Here is a 21,447-nt window from a genome sequence, read left to right as displayed (position 1 = left end):
AAGTAAATAGAGGAAGTCATCATCAGTCTGCTATCTTATTTTTCTCCTCAGTATGTCACTGAAGAGCCTCATGTCCTCCTCATAAGTTTTTATGTCTGTCTGCGTGTATATACACGTTTTACATGCACATACATGTGTTACATGCACACACCTTCTTGTATAATCAGAATACTAATGATATGAAGGTTGTTGAGCTAGTCCAACTAGACTTGATTGCATTAGCTATCCTCAACTATAAGTCATGGAAAGGCATCCAAGCACCTAGTACATAGAACTGTGAAATCATAGAATCATTAAGGTTGGAAAAGACCTCTAAGATCATCAAGTCCAATCATCAACCCAGCACCACCATGGCTGCTAAACCATGTCCTGAAGTGCCATATCTACACATTTTCTGAACACCCCCAGGCATGGTGACTCCACCACTTCCCTGGGCAGCCTGTTCCAATGCTTCACAATTCTTTCAGTAAAGAATTTTTTCCTAATATCCAATCTAAACCTCCCCTGACACAACTTGAGGCCATTTCTTCTCATCCTATTGCTAGTTACTTGGAACATATCGTCTCTATTTGGTATAACATTAGCATCACAGCTGTGACCTCTTCCTATTAATTGTCCAACGTGGCTGTGTCATGGGTTTCTACATCACAACAATGGGATTTGGACTAAGTTACAACCAAACTATGTAGTTTCTTGACCAAAAAACCCATTACTTTGCGTTCCTTTATAAGACAGAGAAAGCTCAGGAGAGTTCACATGGTAACTCATACCTTAAATTTTCCATCTGATGAGAATATGCTAACCCATTTGTTATCATAATCTGCAATAATGATGTCACCACTGGGATGCACAGCCACTCCTGTTGGCCGCTGCAACTGGCCGGGAGACCTTCCTCGTATGCCAAAACGACTTTTGAACTGGCCATCATTGGAAAATATCTGTAACAGAAAACATTCATTTAAAAATTGAGTCTGCATAATAACATCATCTGTTTCTTGGAGCTTAGATTTTAGCAAGTCACTAATGAACACTATAGCCAGGAAGAGAATTAGGAAGATGAAGCACTTTTACATGGTCCATATTTGAAAGTGATATGCTTAATTTAAGAAGAGGCTTCCACCTGGACCCTAATTTAAAAATAAAGAAGTTCTCTGAACTTACATTGCACTGTTTATTCAGTGATCTCAAAGTACTTAAAAAAAATTAGTGAATTAAGCTTCACAATGCCCCTGTCAGGTGCAAGTAAGTGGTATTATTCACATATTAGAAATGAGGAAAGCGAGGCACAGACTGACTCGGCCACTGTCAAACACTAAGTCTGTAGAAGAGATAGGAATAGAAGCTGAAAGAGAATTTCAAAATTTAACTATTTGACTTGGGGATAAGTACTAGGCCATTTCCTGAGAGATGCTTTAGCCACACAAAATTCAGTTCACTGGTTGTGTCCCCAGGCCAGGTAATTAGACACTGAAGTTCCTCTGAAGTGGCTGCGCATTATAAAGTGTGAAGGTGCTGATGAATATTTGACGCTGTCTCTTTGAAAGGCCTGGAAACAAGTTCTTACTGCGTGTGGCTTGCCAGTTCTCACATACTGAAGAACAAGCCACACTGCTGCCTTGTTCATTGCTACCACATGGGCAGCCTGAAGAGTGATGACAAATCGTTAATGGTAAAAAAGATACATGGCAAGCAAGAGAAAAAACACAGCTTGATTTTTCACACAGGTTACAGATGCCAAGAAATAATGGGTGTCAGGGGTGGTACCACAGAAGAGATCTGATCATGGTATCAGAAAGAAAAGTCAATCAAGTAGACTGCAAGCCATTTGAAAATGACATCTACGTGTTTATTTTTGTATTTGTATTTGTTTAACAGATTATATTTGTGACACCTTGCCCTGGATTTATATTTGGAAACACGCAGTGATAAATTCACAATGTAAAATGATATTTACAAAAAGGCATTTTTCCAGATTATTGTACCACTTGTTTTCTTCATTCTTTGTCAAACATCATAAGGAAGGGAAATAAACTCTAATATACACATTAGATATAGTGTAGATCTGAAAAAGATAGCTGCAGGTCAAGAAGATGGAATGATAACAGACGACAAATAAGTTGAACTTCCTCTGTATTTTCTGTATCTGCTTGAATTGTACAAAACGTGTCTTTCCAGAAGTACAAACAAGGCAGAGGTGTGGGGGTGGTGAGAAAAAGAAAAAATATGGTAAGTGGCATATCTTTATACCTGCACACACTGGTTGTTACTGTCTGCTATTAATATTTTTCCATTTGTAGATGCAGCTACACCTTGAAGATTTGTAAATTCCCCTTTGTTTCTTCCTTTGGTGCCTAAAATTGAACACAAAGGAATAAGAAATCAGGTTAGACAGGACTAATCAGTTAGGACCTAAATGCCAACGCATGCATTTACTACATCCTTGATCTATAGATTTCCATTTGGAAGAGTTCTTATCACTGCTACAACTTCAAAGAATCATCTCAGTAACAGATCCCCAATTCTAAGTACAAGAAGGGATTGTTGTTACCCTTTGGCACGCATGCCGTCTAAGTCCCCATCAATGTAATTACCTCTTTGGCCTTCACAAATTGAGGTGTTCACAATTTGCCTCTTGCGTGAGGTAACAAGGAAAATATTTTTTCATAAGTGATGAACTTTTTAAAAATTGCGGATTTTTATTCAACTGAGAAGGCAATGAAAAGGATGGTACTGTGGAAACGTACAGACAGAGGCTAAGGTAAGAACCTGGACAGATGATGTAGTACAATTAGCTAAATCTCCTCAGGGAAGCCACAAAGTTGAGCTAAAACATATCAGTGATCACTTCGGATGAGGCCATTTCAAGAGAGGGAAGTTTCCTTTTCACTCATACACAGTTTTCAGTCACAGGCTTTAAGAACTCCCCTGGAAGGGAAACTCAGATGACTGGTTTTGAACGACTGGGACGTGGGCCAATGAAGACCAACCCCTGGAGACTGCATGCTTCTGCAAAGACCTTAGATTGTTCTAATAAAACAGTACACACACACAGAGGTCCCATTTTTTACCCAGGACAAGTTCAATAATGATTTGCATAGAACTGTAAATCTTTTCCCCAGTAGCTTAGGGCAATAAGGAGCTGTAAAATGTCAAATTTTCACACAAGTTCATTAAGTTTAGATGCCTCATTACTTAGATGTTTGTTCTGAGACATTCTGAGGAGAGTCATGCAGCAAACTGATGTCTTTAAAAGGTCATTCCTAAAGCGTCTGGTCCAAATTACACCTGGAGCACAGGAACAGTATCCAAATTCCTGCTTTCTTTGTAAAGGAGGCTCAGGGGTCTTTAGACAAGACTGCAGTTATGATCTTGGACCCCAAGGTTATTCATAATGAATGAATGAATTTTGAAACAAAAAGACTCTGTAAGCTGTTCTTTCCAAGACTTGGATGCAGCACTATTTCTCCTGGTGAAGTATTTTTACAAGCATCCACTGGCTGCATATCAGACATTAATTGGTTTCAATATATGGTTTTAACTGAAAAACGTGTATTTTATTTTAGTCCGAAATATCCTGGAGCTCAGTGATTAAAACTGTTCTGACTGTGACGCCCAATGTAAGACATACATACTAGCTCTCATATGTATTTAGCTTTCATTAGGGATGCGTATGCTCTTAACAACCCCTCTTTCTGCTGTGGTGATGGTTGTGGGATGCATATTTCCTGTCACTGGCTAACAAGCAACATGTAATTCCTCTGCACTTGGTGCTGCAAGCATGTTTCAAGGCTTGTTTTCTTGAACTCCATATGCTCCATCGTCTAAACAAGGCAAATACTTCTCAATTTTTGTACTGCAAGTGAAAAGTACATATTCAGGGAATAGGGAGTTACACACCAATTACACTACCCACACTTGAGCCATTTCTGTGTATTCTTATAATGAGCAGTGCCTGAGGGATGCATGCAGCAACTTTTTTTCCACCATATGCTAATGATAAGTTTCCTTTTTGCCTTTCAGCCAAAGAGAATGGATGAAAAGGGAGAAACACTCCTTTTACTACTGAGAGTAAAGGGAAAACATTTGTTAGAAAGGATGAGGCATAAGCTAGAGCATCTGGAACCAACTAGCACAAACTTTATGGAATGTATGCTCTTTACCCTTAGAAAAATGTTCTTGAAACTCAAGGAATTTCATTTTTAAAGATAAGAGAGACCTATACAGAGAGTTACTCAGAGTGTTCTTCAGTGGGACCTTGTAAACATACATCAAAGGAAAAATAGAAGAAATTACCCAGGGAAGCCATAGTCACATTTCACAGCAAGTTTAAGAAACAGTAATTTATTAGCACAGTGTGCAGATGAACTCAGCTCCACGCAACATCCTTGTACATAGTGCTTTGCAGCTATTAAACCCATCACATAGGTTGTAATTTGCACACAGGCCTTTATACAGTCCCCTCTGCAGTGGCACAAATTTCTCTGAAGAAGAAAGCTGATGTTAGTGAAACACAGCTTATTTCCTAATTTATGTTCAAGAGGAAAACAGATAACTTTGAACTTTCTGATTTGAATAATTCCCTATGGCAGCAAAGATCTGAATCCAAGCACAGGCAGTGGCAGCAGTTCAGATGATGAGAGGAAAACTCATAGTAAAGTATGTCAGCCTCTGGACATTCCTGCCTTATAAACGTACCTGCCTGAGAGATTTGCCTTCGGCAAAGCTTTTACTGCAAGACACCACCCCTCTGTTTCAAGGCACCCCCTGCTTTGCCTTCTCTCAGTCATGGGTCGCTCTTTAGCCTAGGGAGGCACCAACGTTTCAAATGCACAGGGCTGAAACCAGGGGATGGTTGTGGGATCTTCATTCCAGTGTTTCCCAAGCAGCCTGGTTTCCAGACGAAAGCTTGCATCTTTCATGCCCGTCTCTGCCCAGCCTCACCTCCCTCCTGTTCTGAGCTACTGCGGGGCACACAGGAGGAAAAGACAGACATTTTACTGCAACTTCTGAGGCGAGATGCTGGGGATTGGGAGAGGACAGCAGAGTTTTCAAAAGGGGAAGGCTGAAGAGAGTTATTATGAAGCAGATCTGTGGTCTGTGGAATAGCTCCTTTTACAACATCTTTGTATACAGATAGTAAACAATTAGATTTGCCTTAGCCCTATCTAATTCCTTCTGGTGTTACTGAGAGTAGCTTGCACAAACCAATTAATTTGGCTTTGAAGATATGCTTTCAACAAAAGAGTATCCATTTTCAGCTGAAGACAATCTAGCACACATAAAATGCTTCATAATATTAATCTTTCATTCGTGCATAATAGAGGCCAGAAAGAAGGGGAAAAAAATCTAAAAGCCCATGAACATCACGGGAGATGTTAAAAATTACATCATGTAACTGTAATAACAATCTGCTCTGTAAGTGCTGCACACCTGGACAAACCTGTTGTACAACGTACATTTTTGATGCTCATAGTAATAGAAGGAGTGTTTTTTGCTTTCTAAGTTTTAATAATACAAATAATAATCTCCCTGCTTGCTAACCTAGATTGACTGGCTTCCTGAAAAACAAAGAAAAACTATGTTACTGCCCCCATCAGGAAGGGAATGGATTCAGAGAGCCAAAACCCTGCAGAAAGATTACAGATTAATGGGGAGATTTTAGAGGTTGCCAATAGCCATAACATGCTGTGGAAGTAGCATTTCTTTCCTGCCTACAACACTTCAAATACTTCTTCTTGGACTGTTCACTGCACAGTACTGAAAAAATGAATAAAACTAAACAGCATGGAAAAGTCTGCATACATACTGCATAGGCAGGTATCACAGAGTTGTTTTCTCGTTGCCTAGCCTCATTTCTTTTTTCCTCAGAGCGCCAAAAGATACTTAGTCAAACCTTACACGTTATGAGGATGTGATGCCCGCTCTCATAATAGACACAGCTGAAACACAAAAGGCTCTGTAGTAAAACTGCACCGAATCAGAGTGTTAACAAGCTATGTGCTTATTGTAAACCAAATGTCAGTGTTTCTAATCCAAGTTCCCATGCAAATCTGAGTTCTAACATCAATTAGTCTGTTGGGTGAAGGCACACAATGTTTGTAACCTTTAAAGAGGAATGAATAATTCAGTAGGAACTTTGGCAGATACTCCCACACACTGTTGGTAGTGAAGTTTGGGCTGATTTGTATTAATGTGCTTTACACAGCATCTGTCCCTAAAAGCTTGGCCAAGGCCACCTTCGAGCCTTGCTTGTGCAGCAGAGCCCTGCCACCACAGCTAGGTATGCGCAAACCCCCGGGGTAGGTGCACCTCGGAAGCAGTTCTGCGCCGGCACAGCAGCAAACCCCCGAATGACACGAGTCCAACCAACACCAGGTCTCTAGTTGGGACATCAGCCCCATGCTGGGGATTTTGCCAGCAATGTGATGTCAGAGTTCTTCAGCCCCTGTCCAGTACAGGTATGACTGCAAAACTGGGCGATGTAGGCCTGGCCAAATTCCACACTGGATATCGCAAGCCCATAAAGCGTTCACAATAAGCCTCAGAGGGATTTGAGCTAATAAAATCGAAAATTAAATTCTATTTCTCCATTACTAGGCATTCCTATTTGTACAGAAACATAAATTCTGTATAGAAAACATCTCGCTATTTCATAATTCTTATTAACGGGTTTGTTCCAGAGTTCTGAAATAGAGAACGAAGAACAACTGATTCGAGTGTGTCGGTGGGGGCTCTGCATGTTGTGTGTCATGCTTCAGCACTGCATGGAACAGCTACACAGGCACATCCCTTCCTTCTCCGATGCCCTTAGCCAGGCTGTAATTTGGCCAGGACAGGACCTTGCTGGAAAGGCAGAGAAGGGATGGGGGAATGGGAGGGAAGCAGATGCTGCTTGCCCCACGGAAAGGTTCCTCTGGACCATCCATACAAGGGGGCTAACTGCAGTTGGAAAAACACACATTTTTTCAAGGAGATGTGTACCCATAAAATCCACTTGTATTTTTGTAAAAGCTCAAAAATCTATCTCTATAGGCAGCCCTGTTCTTTTCAGACAGAACAATCCAATACAGAGTTTTAGGCAGAGGCCTTCAGAGAAACACCCGATCAAGAATCCCTTTGCTCCCCCTAAGCCTGCTTTTAAACTGCACTAAAGCTATTATTACACTGGCCTTGTTAATGAGTTTTTATGTGGAGTAAATTCACCATAAGGCTCCTATTTGCTTTCAGCATTGATAACAGACCAGGAGATGATATCCTCACCCAGTAAGGAGGCTGACAGAAGGGACTGTTAAAGGCTCTTCATTTAAAAAAAAAAAAGAGTGAATTACACACATTAAATGTACCAGCTAAACTCAGATGCTCAGTTACATGACCGAACAGACAACTAAACACAGTCTGAGGAAAAGGAAAATTGAACTTTCTAGCAGAGAGCCAACTCTCCATCTGGTTGTATTGGATGCCAATCCGAAGTACAAATAAATGATGAGAAAAGCAGCTGAAGTGGGAAATAGTACCACTACTGCTAAACGATGTCAAAGAACCCAGTCATAACAAGTTCCAGAAGAGAAAAAATACCAAGGCATATCGCACAGCACGGCAGATCTAGAGCACAAGATGGGGTCCTTGGCAGAGTAGCTAGCTGATGCCACCCATGGCTCTCCACAGTCCTGTGCAGGACATGGGAGAGGTTTGCCAGGGAGGGTGAAAGTAGCTGACGCTGTGAACATCCCCCACCCCCATTTACCTCTGCTCAGCATGGGTCTAAGGCACAAAAGCAGGGTAATGGAAAAGAGCCTTCCCTCTCCCTTTAGTGCTTCATACTACTTGGAGAGGTAGCAAAGACCACTGTGCAACAATTAATTTCTGGGTATCATAAGCACATTCTTGTTTTCATTTGTCTAAATGAAGAGCGTGCTACAGAGATACTGCACGGATACACTCAGAGATCACACCTGTTTCAAAAGAATTAAAAAAAAGGTTGAGGATCTAAATTATTCAGAGAGAAGAAGAGGAATCAAGAAATATTCTGTTCTTGTAAATAATGAATTATACAAATGTATGAATGTGCAGTCAATAGCTTGACCCTAAAATGTCTGAATAGAACTACATGCCATTTTAAAAGCCATGTATAACACAGAATTGGCAAAAGAAACAATGCACAATTCCCCATGAACGAAAGCACTTAACTGTACTCATGTTGTATTAATGCTATCTCTGTTAATACTAGCACAAGAACAAATTCCTGCTAGGAGCTGATCAATTTACTTGTGCATAAAAGCCCATATATCAGCACATATACAACAGCATACTCCATATACTTGGATGCCCATAGGAATATTACAGTATGGATCTCCAACACAGCTGTATGAGCTTCTGGCAGCCCAAATGTAAGATTTATCTTGCCTCATTCAAAATACAAATCCAGATTTGGCCAGGGTTATCAGAGGAATTCAACACTGGCTTCAAAATAGAGATACGCAGTTGTGTTGGAAAACAGTGAAAAACTTTATTCTACATTACCTCACCAACAAATGAGCCAAACCTTAGCTTTTTGAAGTGAGCTGACACTGGAACTAAACAAACTCTTAAATCCGTGAAGGCAATCCCTGTGAAAATGTCAGAAGTTTACCTGTCTTCATTAATTTTGCATATTTTGGAAGACTGTAAAAAGCTAGAGCATTACAGCTGCAAGAGCTCAAGAGACCTTTCAGATGATGCACACATAAGCCCACAGAAGCCCAGAGGGACATCTCCAAGTAGGGTCATTCTGTGAAATGAGTGGCTGAGAACTGAACATGTAATAGGACGAAGTATTACTCTCAGCTCATTTTTTCAATAGGATAGTGATCCGTATACCCCAAATGTGGACACTGCTGAGAGGTTTCATCAAGCAAAAGCTCTGAGACATGCATAGCTCTTGTTCTAATGATTTTATGTTCTTTTTTGGGGGGAGTGGGAGGTAGGTGTAGAGTGGTGAAGAAGGGGAGGAGGCAGAACCCCAAAATAAAGCACATGGTCATGACTGCATCACAACAGAAAGAAAGCGCACTGCACTTTTTGGAAAACATTTAAGACTTCTAGAGTTTATGGTGCATTGGAGAGAATAGTTAAAAAACCAAAACAAAATAAAACAAAAACAACAACAAAAAAACCCAAAAAACCAAAACTCAAACCAGACCCATACCACTATTTCATAGTTAGGATAGAAACGGCTCACTAGAAGCAAGGGATACAGAAGCACAAATTACAAGCTGAAATCACTTTAATCCATACCAAAATCTTTGTAATAAGGGTATTAATAGTTTTAAAGTAATTCCAGCACATCTTTCTTTTTTTTTTTAAGAAGTATTTAGATCTACAACTTCCACACCAGGACAAATTAACATTTGATATATGTGAACAAAAGGGCTTAGCATTCAGCAAAGGTGTCAGCCACAAGGTATACAGAACTCCTGTTACTCGCAGGCACAGCGTACCTGTGCAGGCTGTCCTGTCCCGCTCCTACCAGCTACAAGAGACTCTTTCTGCCTGAATCTGTCTATCCAGCCCCTGCTCCGTCTAGCATATGACGTGAGAACTCTTCCAGAGAGATAAGGGAGATGTTTTTCTTTCTAGACAGGGTTCAGACATTATACTTAACTGTTCTGTTTAACCCTGTCTCAAAATAGAACCCAAAAAAGATCTAGGATACATTTATACATACCCTCTGCCACACTTACTGTACTAGCAGTGGAATTGCATTTGGGAAGAGCCACGAGTCGAGTCCCCTTCCATTCCAGAGGAAGCCTGAGGCTGATCGCTCTGCCCTGTACGAGGGCTTCTCTGCCCATGGGGTTGCTAACAGGGGCTCTGCCAGTGGTGACTACAGCAAGAGGTTTTGCAACAAGGCTATGTCTGGCTACTGGTTTAACAGAGGTCACCTACCAGCTTTGGACAATAAAGCATGGTTACTGCCAAGTAGGGCTGGCTTGACTTCAGTATGAATTGCTCTAACTAATTGTATTATGTAATTATATGTATATATGTAATTGCATTTTAACTTTTGACTCAGCAGTCACCATAAAATTTAGCCTTAGAAACAGTAAAGCTGGATATCATTGCCTCTGTAAAAAATGCTTTGAGTTGTTATATTTAAGGGGTCATTTATCTTACAAGCGAAGGCACTGGCCATCTGGGAAAGGCCGGTCATTTTATGAGTAACTTCATCCAAAGCTTACATTGTACACGCTTGCTGAATACATTTTCTGATATAAAACCATTACGTTATTGCATGTACTCTCTATCAAAGCAAGGAATCTATCAGAAATACTGACAGATGAGAAATCAAATGGACAGGGTTAATCAACTGACTAATGGTGTCCAGATGAATTTTCAATAGAATTACTGAAAAACCCTCCAAGATTAACCACCATCCGTTCTCTCCTACAAAGGGGAAAGCCACCTTGCTGGCTGGTTGTCAAACTTAGTAACACATACTGCTGAAATCCTGACTTGTACATATTAAGAATTAACCTGCTTTTTTCTTCAGTCATGCAAAGTGAAAAGTATGTTGTAACTATATAAGCAGACATTATATAAATTCAATACCCCATGGTACAGACTTTTAAAATGATGAATTATTATTTTTATTATTATTATATAGCTTAGAAACAGAGTACATCAAGAGACCTGAAAGAAAGTCACAGTAAATGACACCAAGATGTTATATTTTTGCCAAGCATTAGAAGGCCACAGATTTAGAGATAACATTACACTACATAAAGAACCAAACATATTTAGCTATCGGGGGGGAAAAGGCAAATAAAGGAAATTGTAATTTTGTCCTACGCTGACATAATGAAATAACTGTACACGACCACAGGATTTAGCATGTATAGTTCCAGGTTAATTAATTAATCTTTTGGGCAATAGTTTTAGAGAAGGAGTCCTCCTACTTCCCTTCTTGCCATGCAACTTTTTAAAGAAATAATCTTTTCTAATCTGAAGCATAAATCTTATTACATTTTTGTTTTATGATGCCCAATAAAGTACAGGAGAGGTGGTAAAATGTTTTATCCCAAATCAAATGGATGCATTTCTCAACCCAAATTCCAATTAAATATTTGCTGCAAACAGAATTTCTGAAGTATGTGCTTTTAAAATTTACATATGAACATAAAGGTATTATCGGGTTGCTCTACTTACAGCTTTAACCTTAAAATCATTTAACTTCTAGATTTTCTCATCCAGTTCCATGAACTATTTCTGAGTATGTCAATGGGTATCAGACAAGTCACCTACCTACTCTGAAGATCAGATCATCTTCAATGGGATTCTCTTTTCTTTTGCCGGTGCTGTACATGCTCGCAGGTCTTTTCACAGCTTTCTGCTTCACGTGACCACTGCCAGGAGATTTAACACGCCGCTTAACACCTTCAGTGGTAGGGGACACATCTGCTGATCTGACCACTTTAAGTTTGAACGGGCTGCCCTTGATATGTTGATCATAAAGTCTCAGCGACAAAGTGAAGTCCCCTTCTTTCTGAACAGTATACAAAAATTCGTAAGTGCCATTTTTGTTGTCAAGTATTTCTCCATCCGCTACACTCCCATCGGGCGTGCTCAGTTCAGCAGTGAGGTAAGCGTTCCCAGATTTACAGAGCTCCCCATCTTTGTCCTTAGTTGTGATGGTAACAGACATGGGCTGCCCGATCACTGTCTGCCTCAGTCCCTCGCCTGTAGCAACTGTTTCAGAGGCAACAGCATTGGTGGTTAAAATAGTACCCAGGTTGTGAATGGACTTCTTCAGGCCTTCTGTTTCCACTATGAAGTCCAACTGATCATTTTCACGGGGCTGCAAGGGGAAGTCTCGCTCGGCCAGTTCATTCAGCTTGTCGCTCATCTGCTTCTTCACCAGCAGAACTTCGGTTTCAGTGCCATGGTTGAGGGCTTGGGCTGTAAAGTTGCTGCAACTTTTAATGCTTTCTTGTCCTTCAAGTAAGGTATCCAGCTGTGTCTGGAGGACCTGTGTGCATTACCAAACACCAGATTAGCACCATGTTACAAGAACTATCCTAGAAATACGTAGCATGCTTTATATCTGAAGGCCTTTCTAGAAACCAAATTTATTGTCCTTTATTTTAGAGTTTATTCTAAAGTTTCATTTTAGAAAAAGTACCACACTGATTCCCTACATGTTCTTGGAATATCATGCTGCAACACAAAAAAATGTACCCTGTTTTGGGTCTTCAAGTCTTCACAGATCCGCTGTCACACTAGAATTATTGAATTATTGCCCCACCTGTCTTGTTTGTTGTTTTTTTTTTAAAATGTAACAAAAAACAAATGTGGAAGTTTGAACTCTGCCCCCTTGAACTCTCAGCAGTCACCGTTAATGAGATAGTTACTGGGAATTGAGCTATGTGCACAGTGGTAGAGATATTTTGGAGTCATCAGGCCCATTAATAAGGGAGGCTGCAAGAAACTTCTTGAAACTATTTCTTCAGACCCAAGGGAAACCTTGGGTTACTCCTCTATGGAGACGCATAAGCAGGCACTCCCAAGATCCATACATCCATCCTGAGGAAAAGTGTGATTCATTATCTAAGTAAGTGAAGAAAGGAAGAGCCACCCCAGCAGAAGCGGGTAAGTTGATTGCCCAATTTCAGCAGGCAGGAAAGCAAAATGTAAAGAATGGGTTGTGGATATTGGGAAGAGTTGGGTTGAGTAGCCTAAAATTTTGGTGGGCAGCAAGTAGCTACTCTATATTTAAGATTGAGAAAGAGGTTTTATTATAGGCTCAGTTCTGGCCCTCAGTCTAAAATCTTTAAAACCGTATTGTCCTCAAAATTGTTAGGTGTGGGCTGGGAACAGGGCTAACTTTTTTTTTTTTTTCCTTAAGACAGTTTTGCAATGAATTGAAAAAGGATCCCTGAATTATAACAACCTAGCAGAGAAATTCATGACAGTCAGGAAAGCCCAAACATTCCAGCTATCCCCACTGTCACTGATGAAATCACTAAACCAAAGTGCCCAGTCACACATGTGGTATGTTTTTCCAATGGAGCAGAACTAGGACACAGGCATTGCTATGGGTCAGAGAAGTTATTTTGTTGACGATTACTGTAAGGTAAATATTTTTGAAACATTTCAATTGATTTTAAAATAAACTTAGAGACTGGGTGTATTTATTGCTATGAGACACTCTTCCCCTGCTGAGACAAACCATGTAATGACACTGCATTCTAAGGGCATTTTTCTATTAATTTTTACAAAACTATCTGCTTTTCATCCACTGGAGAAAATCCAGGCTGATGAGGAACTGATATGGGAAAGTGATAATGACGTATTATCTTTTGCAAGTGAAGGAAAATGAACAAATGTCAAGACTATATTGAAATTTCAATTTATCTGGTTTTCTAGGCATCTCTAAACCTCCCAGGATTCAATACAAGGCATTTCTAATCTGCCTTGTCTTTATTCCAGCACGTAAGTAGTGAAACAGATAGCATAGCCAATAAAGTCCCAGGATGACAAAAACCCATATGCTTGGGATAAGAAACCACAAACTGAGGAGGAAGACAACTTGCAGCTACATTTTAAAACAGTTATTTTCTGAAATGTAGTTTTCTTTCATTACAAAGATGGAAAATATTCAATTCTACCATAACTAATATTTAAAATGTGTTTAGAGCATTTTACACAAGACCTCTTTCAGTCCACCGGACAACTGAAACCGAATTGCCAACTTTCTTTTAGTAAAGTGTAGCCTTTCATTTTTGCAAAGTACATGATCAGCGTGATAGAATATTTGGGTTTAAATTATTTTGCAGGACTACTCTTCATGCAAAAGTAAAATCCAGTTCCAATTGCTCTTTTTTATACAAACAGAGGAGATGCCTCTTTTACTGCTGATGTGCAGCTTTGTAAAAATCTGGTTTTCTAATGCCCAAAATAGCTTTTAAACAATTTTAAATCCCTTTAAACAACAACAAGGTCATTTAACATCATATTCCATCTTGCCTGAAATTTGTATACATCCTGAGTCTATTTGCTTGCTCAGAAAAGTCAGTTTTTGTGACATCATGGATACATTTAGATGAATCTAGGATCTAAGCTCCTCAGCTGCTACTTGGCTCTGGAGCTCACTAAATGCTATGCCCTGAGGGTTTGGGGATCCCTGTGTTCCTGAAAGTACATATCTTGTAAACACGTTAGAATTCCTCCATTGTCACAGCCCCAGCAGTTCAATACCTTCCTAATGCCTGCTCCAGATCCAGGAAAGCAGCATTCCTCTGCTTCAGACATCTCGAGATGCTCAAGCTGCTCGGTAATCGCGGAGAATGCCCAAAGATGCCAATTTGATCAGGCACTTTTGAAACTCCAGTTGTTGATGCTACTTTATTTTAAAGGCTACTTCAAGGAAAGAGATCCCTCTTTTATATAAAACGGACAACTGATGCCTAGGAAGACAGGGACTAAATTCTTTCATTTGCCTCATTTAGACTTACTAATCCTCAACAAAAACCCTACCCACCAGGCTACCGGCTTCTCTTGGTAAAAGAGCAGATTTCTGTTTTCTTCCTCTGAAGCTTAGTCTGCAATACAGGGGGAAAATCACAAGATTCAATCACCCAGATAGGAAGTAAAAGAGTGAATACTGCTCTGGAATCTACTGCTCTCTGCATTCCCTTGAGAAAATGAGATGCCCCTCCAATCTTTATGCATTCCAAACAGTGACATCTAACATGAAATATGCTACCAGGCATTTGGAAGGAAAACAGTGCTTTAAAGCGAAACAGTAAGCCTTGCTCAGTTCTTCAGGAGATATTGTTTGGCCTGTATATTTGCAGGGGGGGAGTGTCACAGAATTGCAGCTCAAGGATTTCAGACTTTCCCTTGGTGTTCCCTTATTGCCATCTGCACATCAGCATGCAGGCTTTAAGCAGATGCCTGCTTAGCGTGTTGGCCATTTCAGAACCTCACACACCATGCACAAAGGGCTACCTGCCCATGCAGGGTCTGGATTCCATTTATAAGGCTGAGCACCCACAAGCGAGGCTCTGCAGCACTTGATTTCAGGAAAACAAAGTTCAGCTGTGGATCTCAGACACAATTTGCCGAAGTGGTGTCCTGCATCATTTGTAAAAACTGGCTGATTGAATTAATAGCTTTTCATTGAAACAAAACATGCATCTTACTTTGTGTTTAAGGCCATAATTCACTTCCAGTTCCATAAGCAGCACGCTCTTTCGCACATTTAAAGTCTTCTGGAGTTCATCAAAAGTGGAATGAATGTCATCTACAATGCTAGCCTTTTGGTTGGTTAACTGGTGTATGATTTCAGATATAAAATGAAGTGCTGAGTCGATCTCTGGAAGCCTGAGAGAGGGATTAAATTACAAAGATTGCTGTTTCAAAAGTCATTAAACATTGGCCCTTGCCCTGATATCTTTTGATGAAACAATCTCATCAGCAGGTTGTCTTTAAACTCGGTCATTTCCCAAAAGTAAGTTCATTCCTTTTATAACAATATAGTGGTTTTGGTCTGATAAAAGAAGCCTAAACCAGGGCCCTCCCTTGTGGAAATCCATTAGACTTTAGGAATTTCCAACAAGGCAGCCTTAGATCCTCTGTCCTTTATGCAAATGCATCTACTTGAGAAGATATAACTAGATCTACCCCACTTTTTCTTTTTTTTTTTAGCCTTTCTGCCACCATAGTGTTTGTCGTAGTCTTTTAAGCATCCAGTATTATCTATTTATCATGAAATTCATGACTGGCTAGTATTTTTCTCCTTAACATTTTACGCCCCTTCTTTGGAGGACACTTGCATTTCTAATGGCCTTTGTTTTGTGAAAGAAAGGTAGGAGTCTTTTGCTGCTTTCTCTAATCCCTCAGTGCATCACACTCAATGGATTTTTTTCCTTATGCTAGCCTCACTATCCCTGTTTTCTAGGTAAAGGTCCATGGCACCAGAACATTAAAACATCCACCCAAGGTAACACAGCAAGCCAGTGGTAGAACGGAAAATAATCAGTAGAGTCACCATACCTTTTGTTGACAGCATCCAACTGGACTTGGAGGGAAGCCTTGTGTTGCTCCACCACATCCTTGAGTGGTACCGTGGGATGCTCTGCATGTTCTCCCTCTGTACACTCCCGGCACATGGCTGTCTCGCAGGACTGGCAGTAAAACTCCATCACCTGGAAAAGCGCACAACTCTAAATTCAAACACGGCAGCAGTAACATCACTCAAAGTACGTCTTACTGGGTCTCGAACTCATATTATTATCCAAGCTCTTGGACAAAGCTTCTCCTTTCTTAGATACAAATAAGTTACTGCCTAGAAGATGGTGGTTGTTCTTAATATATTTCATATCAAAACGTTGGTTTAAATGCATTTTATTCTGTCAGAAAGTGTCAGAACAGCAGCCTGGGAAAGAGAATGCTGGATTTCAAGGCTGGCCCTAACATCATCTTTATGCCGTGTAATAGTAAGTTTTGGTGTCTCTCTCAACTACTCTGTGAAACAACTCAAAAATACCAGGGCATTCACATCCCCTCACTAACTCGATCCTTAGTCTCCCCAGAGGGTCTGCCAAAGAAAGTGTAAACTTAGGTTGTTTTTCATACCAGGGCCACCCACAGAACATGAACTTGTCAGAGTGCACTAAAGACCATGCTTATTTGCTAGAGGAAAGAACCAACGTGCTGCAACGAAAAATCTCCATATCCCATTACTAATCCCTTAAAACCATCAAAACCTTCTATCTGAGATTATAATAAGAGTGCTGATCTGCATTTGAAAGAGGAGGAGATTGTTTCAACCTGTTATGTACCCAGTAAGATGCTGTCTGGAGATAAAAAAAGATCTTTACATGTAATAAGTACCCCAAATCCTGAATATATTCATAAAGGTAAAGAAACAGAAAACTGCTATGCCCAAAATCATACGTTTGTCAAAATAATGAACATACCTGCAAATTCGGCATGAGACTTTCTTTTACAGATAGCAAGTCCTTGAGCACAAAGCATTTTAGGCTTATTAAAAGTATATAAGGAAGCTCATATTATATGCTTCAAAGAAAGACATTGGCAGCTCTGTTGCATTCAGAACATAGCATCAGAATCTTGAATAACTCGGCTGGTGCTTCTGGCACTAAGACGGCTGTGCTGGAGACATAGGTTGACAACCAGATGGTTGTGTAGAACCGGCTGTTTTCAGGTAAGCAGAGACCTGTAACAGCGCCGCACAAAGTAGCTGACTGCTCCAAGATGTCTTGAGAATCAGGAGGGGGAAGTAAGAACCATGACTTGCACGTGGCAATTAGCATTAATAGGGATTTTCCTCTGATAAGCTCCTTTCCATCTTATTCCCATTCTTCTCTCTTATCTCAGTTCACAAGATATGGGATTCACACGCGATGAGGGTTTAGTCATTTGTTGGCCATTCACATAAGCCACTTTAGAGACAATTTAAAAGCTGCTCCAAGTAAACTGTGTAAGATCAAATATATCAGCAAGGAAAAGAATAAAAAGTAGACCTTCTAAACAATGACAACCCTCATCAACGCTACTCCAGTCGCTCTGAATTTAGCAGTCTCGCAGCAGTAGATCCTCTAAGGCCCGACAGTTGCTTTCGTAGGCACTAAGATGTGATGCAGTCTTATAGTGCATAGCAGAAATGAGTTAAACAGAGTTTAGGATTTAAATTCTTTTCAAAGGCTTCAAAAATTTGCAACCAGAAACAAGCAAAACCAACAATATTTTATTAGGAATCTCTTAAGTCTTTCTATATGGTAAAAAAAATTCATTTCTTTTGAATGACTGTCAAAAGTTCATTTTCCTGCCTCTTTCATAGAACCATAGAATCCTAGAATGCTTTGGGTTGGAAGGGACCATTAGAGCCCATCTAGCCCAACCCCCCTGCAATAAGCACGGACATCTACCACTAGACCAGGTTGCTCAGAGCCCCATCCAGCCTGACTTTGAATGTTTCCAGGGATGGGGCCTCCACTACCTCTACCGGCAACCTGTTCCAGTGTTTCACCACCCTCATTGTAAAAAATGTCTTCCTTACATCTAGTCTAAATCTACCCTCACTTCGTTTAAAACCATTACTCCTTGTCCTATCACAAGAGGCCCTGCTAAAAAGCCTGTTCCCATCTTTCCTACAGGCCCCCTTTAAGTACTGGAAGGCCGCTGTAAGGTGTCCCCAGAGCCTTCTCTTCTCCAGGCTGAACAGCCCCAACTCTCTCAGCCTGTCCTCACAGGAGAGGTGCTCCAGCCCTCGGATCATCTTTGTGGCCCTCCTCTGGACCCACTCCAACAGGTCCACGTCTTTCCTGTACTGAGGGCTCCAGAGCTGGACGCAGGACTCCAGGTGAGGTCTCACCAGAGTGGAGTAGAGGGGCAGAATCACCTCCCTTGGCCTGCTGGCCACGCTTCTCTTGAGGTAGCCCAGAATATGGTTGGCTTTCTGGGCTGCCAGCACACATTGCTGGTTCATGTCCAGCTTTTCGTCCATCAGTACCCCCAAGTCCTTCTTGTCAGAGCTGCTCTCAATCCCTTCATCCCCCAGTCTATATTCATTTCCCAAGATTTTGCCTAGCATTTCTTAATGAGGTGAGATTAATTTCTAACTACAGACAGGCATGTATTACTGGCTTTTCCTCTCTCCCCTCCATGCCCAACATGGGCATCACTTTTTGTGATGTTCCCAGAAAGCTTTTGCTTTACAAAACATCTCAGAAAAAATGTTTGCCTGAACCCCTCCTTTCCAAATTGAAGAGAGCTCTTGGGCAGGACATACTATGGCATCCAACACTGGCTTCAGCTGTATTTCCACTGAAGTCAACGAGAACATTCCCATCAGCTGAAATGAAATGTGACTTCATACCCACTGGTTCTGAAATCCCATCCACTAACTCCTACCTTAAACCAGACAAGCATATTTCAGCACAATGATCTAATTAGAGACCTATGCATATCTTCACTACTGTACTTTAACTGAATTTACAGAAACTTTTTAATTTGTATAATCAAGGATGCAGGTACTTTTGAATTACATTTCACAAAGCCAAAGCACACTAATTCCAGCCCTTCACAGTTCAGTTCTCGAGAAAAAGGCTCTCACCAATCACAAGCTTCCCTTCTCTAAAATCACAGTTGAATAATTACATTGTTCATCTTCTGCCTTCTATTTGTTTGAATTAAAATAGCAGCCTAGAGAAAAAGGATAAGTCTGCTTTTTGCCAGTCTTCTTCCTCATCTCACGCACATGCTTAATTTCCTCTGTCCCAGGGCTAGTGTGTACCTCAGCCTTGGATGTTTTGGCTTTTAGAAGAATTTAAGTTTGGATTACCTGAGGGCACTTCCCAGATATCTGGTAATATTTAGAATCTGGGAGTTTGTTCTCCCTAGTCGTAGCTTTTGCCTTCCCCATGCAGTAAACCTGAAAGCTTTAAGCAAGTTTTAAAGAACATTTTGTAAGACTGCAATGACTTAAACAATATGCTTACATACAAGTGAACCACCCAAATCCCTTATATGACTTTCCAATTCAGTCAGATATGATTGTATCAGTCACACTATTGCTTCCTAACTGTATTAAATGTTCCTTATGAGGCAGAACAAAATTTCGCCAGCAGTGAGCTCATTTTACTAGTTCTAATGCTCATTAAGAGTCTAACTCTGACATTCTGAATTTTTTATTTAGCCTCAATGACACAGTGAATACTGCAGAGTTCAGAAAACACTAGATTACACTTTAATGGGATACATAAATCAGTGACATTGTGGGAAGTGCAGGGGTGCGGGAAAAAAATAAGGTTTAAAAGGTATGTTATGAGGTCACTTCATCTTAATATCAAGCATAGGTGTTTTTTTATTTTTCTAAGAGAAGCATACAGGCAGTAAGCAATCCCTGCACTGGTTCAGGAAATGTTTTTCTAGACAAGATCTTATACCTGTCAAGTTGCCAAGCTATTCTGTGATCTTTTGAGAAAAAGCTAGTCAGAAATAAGGCATGCTTTCTTGTTGCAAGCGTTTAATTTAATACTGGGTATGCTCTCGTGTTACACTCTATAGGCAGAAAATACACTGCACCTCTAAAAGCACGGATCCTAGACTCTGAGCTGGCTTTCACTTCAAATTCAAACAAAACCCAAGCATGGACTTTTCAGGATGGGTGACTGCAAAGAGGCTGCACCACTCATTACATACTACAAAGTAAAGGACCTAGAATTTCACAGACTTCCCTGTCCTGGCTGTTGTACGTGTCCCTAAATTACTGTAGATTGATATTTCCAAACCAGGATCCTTACATCCGATACGAGCTGCAGGTGTTTAGCAGCTGAGAATAAAGCCAATCGTATTTTAATGTGTAGGTAGAAGATAACAATCTTCTGTAAGGTTCAGAAGTTCCATAACATACATGCCCTATTACCTCGATTTAATAAGAACATATATTTATGCTCTGTGCTGGGTGAATATGAGGAAGCATTTGTTTATAGTTCAAGCACAGGAAATCATCTCTCGTGTTAAGATACTACAAGCAAAGTTTCATTTTTTGTAAGATCACACACAACAAAGATACCACAACAGAGGATGAGAGGATGTACGCAGAAGGGATAGGATACACACACATGTATGGAAAATATGAGTGGTGGGAATAAGAGACCAACTGGAAGGGAAAGTATCTAATCTACATGGCCCGAGGAAGGCTAAGTTACAAGCAGATGGGCAAGCCAATGAGAAAGTATCGGTGCATCAGTTTCTATCTGGTTTTAATCAGAGAGGTTTAAATCCAGCATAGCTGGAAAGATTAAAAAAAAACTGGTTTAAACAGAAACTTATTTCCAAGCTAATATAAAGAAAATCTGGTAATATTTAAATGAAATATACTTGATGCAGATTTTTCCCCTGATAGTAAAAATACAACGGGTCTGACCCTACCCAAAGCAATACGTAAAAACCAACGGAGAGAGGATTCAGTGGCTCCAGAATGGCTGCTGGGTCTGTGAAGGCATTCTCCTCCAGCTACCACCTCAGTCCTCCCTCTCCCTGAAGCCCCCAGAAAAGCTGCTAGCAGCCAGGCACTTGTCACATGGTGCCCTTGTGCTGTGCACCCACAAAGCCAGCAAAAACCCATTTCCTCAGTTGGGCCCAAGGTGCCGAGCACCTTGCCCTGCGCACCCTGCCCTTCGGCCACACCCACCTGGTCAGCCTCAAGCAGGTTTCCCCAAAACTTATCTCAGCTCCTCCCATCACAAGGACAAATGTGGGCACTTTAGCTTTTAATTTCCAAGCTCCGCAAAGCTTTAAACTGGAGTCATCCTCAGCCTGTCCCCAACCCTCCCAGATACTTACTGAAGCAAGAAGATATTCTCATCACACACTACTCAGCAACCTAAAAGGCACGCTATGTTTCAAGGCAGGCTAAGTAAGTTTGGTTTAGAGGACTTA

At 40.7% G+C, this 21,447-nt stretch overlaps 1 protein-coding gene across 15 annotated transcripts in view; it reads right to left on the bottom strand.

Moving 5' to 3' along the window:
• Window positions 1-21,447, bottom strand: part of TRIM2 (tripartite motif containing 2) — a 120,381-nt gene that overhangs the window by 15,969 nt on the left and 82,965 nt on the right. For all 15 annotated transcript variants that reach the window (XM_075421585.1, XM_075421574.1, XM_075421578.1 and 12 more), the window contains exons 4-8: window positions 16,033-16,184; window positions 15,180-15,360; window positions 11,281-12,004; window positions 2,248-2,351; window positions 771-938 (exon numbers count right to left, since the gene is read on the bottom strand). In XM_075421585.1, coding sequence (XP_075277700.1) covers window positions 771-938; window positions 2,248-2,351; window positions 11,281-12,004; window positions 15,180-15,360; window positions 16,033-16,184 — 1,329 coding nt within the window. The remainder of the gene's footprint in view (window positions 1-770; window positions 939-2,247; window positions 2,352-11,280; window positions 12,005-15,179; window positions 15,361-16,032; window positions 16,185-21,447) is intronic.

This window comes from Opisthocomus hoazin, chromosome 5 (assembly GCF_030867145.1).
Source record: "Opisthocomus hoazin isolate bOpiHoa1 chromosome 5, bOpiHoa1.hap1, whole genome shotgun sequence".
Classification (NCBI taxonomy): Eukaryota; Metazoa; Chordata; class Aves; order Opisthocomiformes; family Opisthocomidae; genus Opisthocomus; species Opisthocomus hoazin.
Note: the sequence above shows the minus strand (reverse complement) of the source record. Positions and strands in the feature narration are given on the sequence as shown.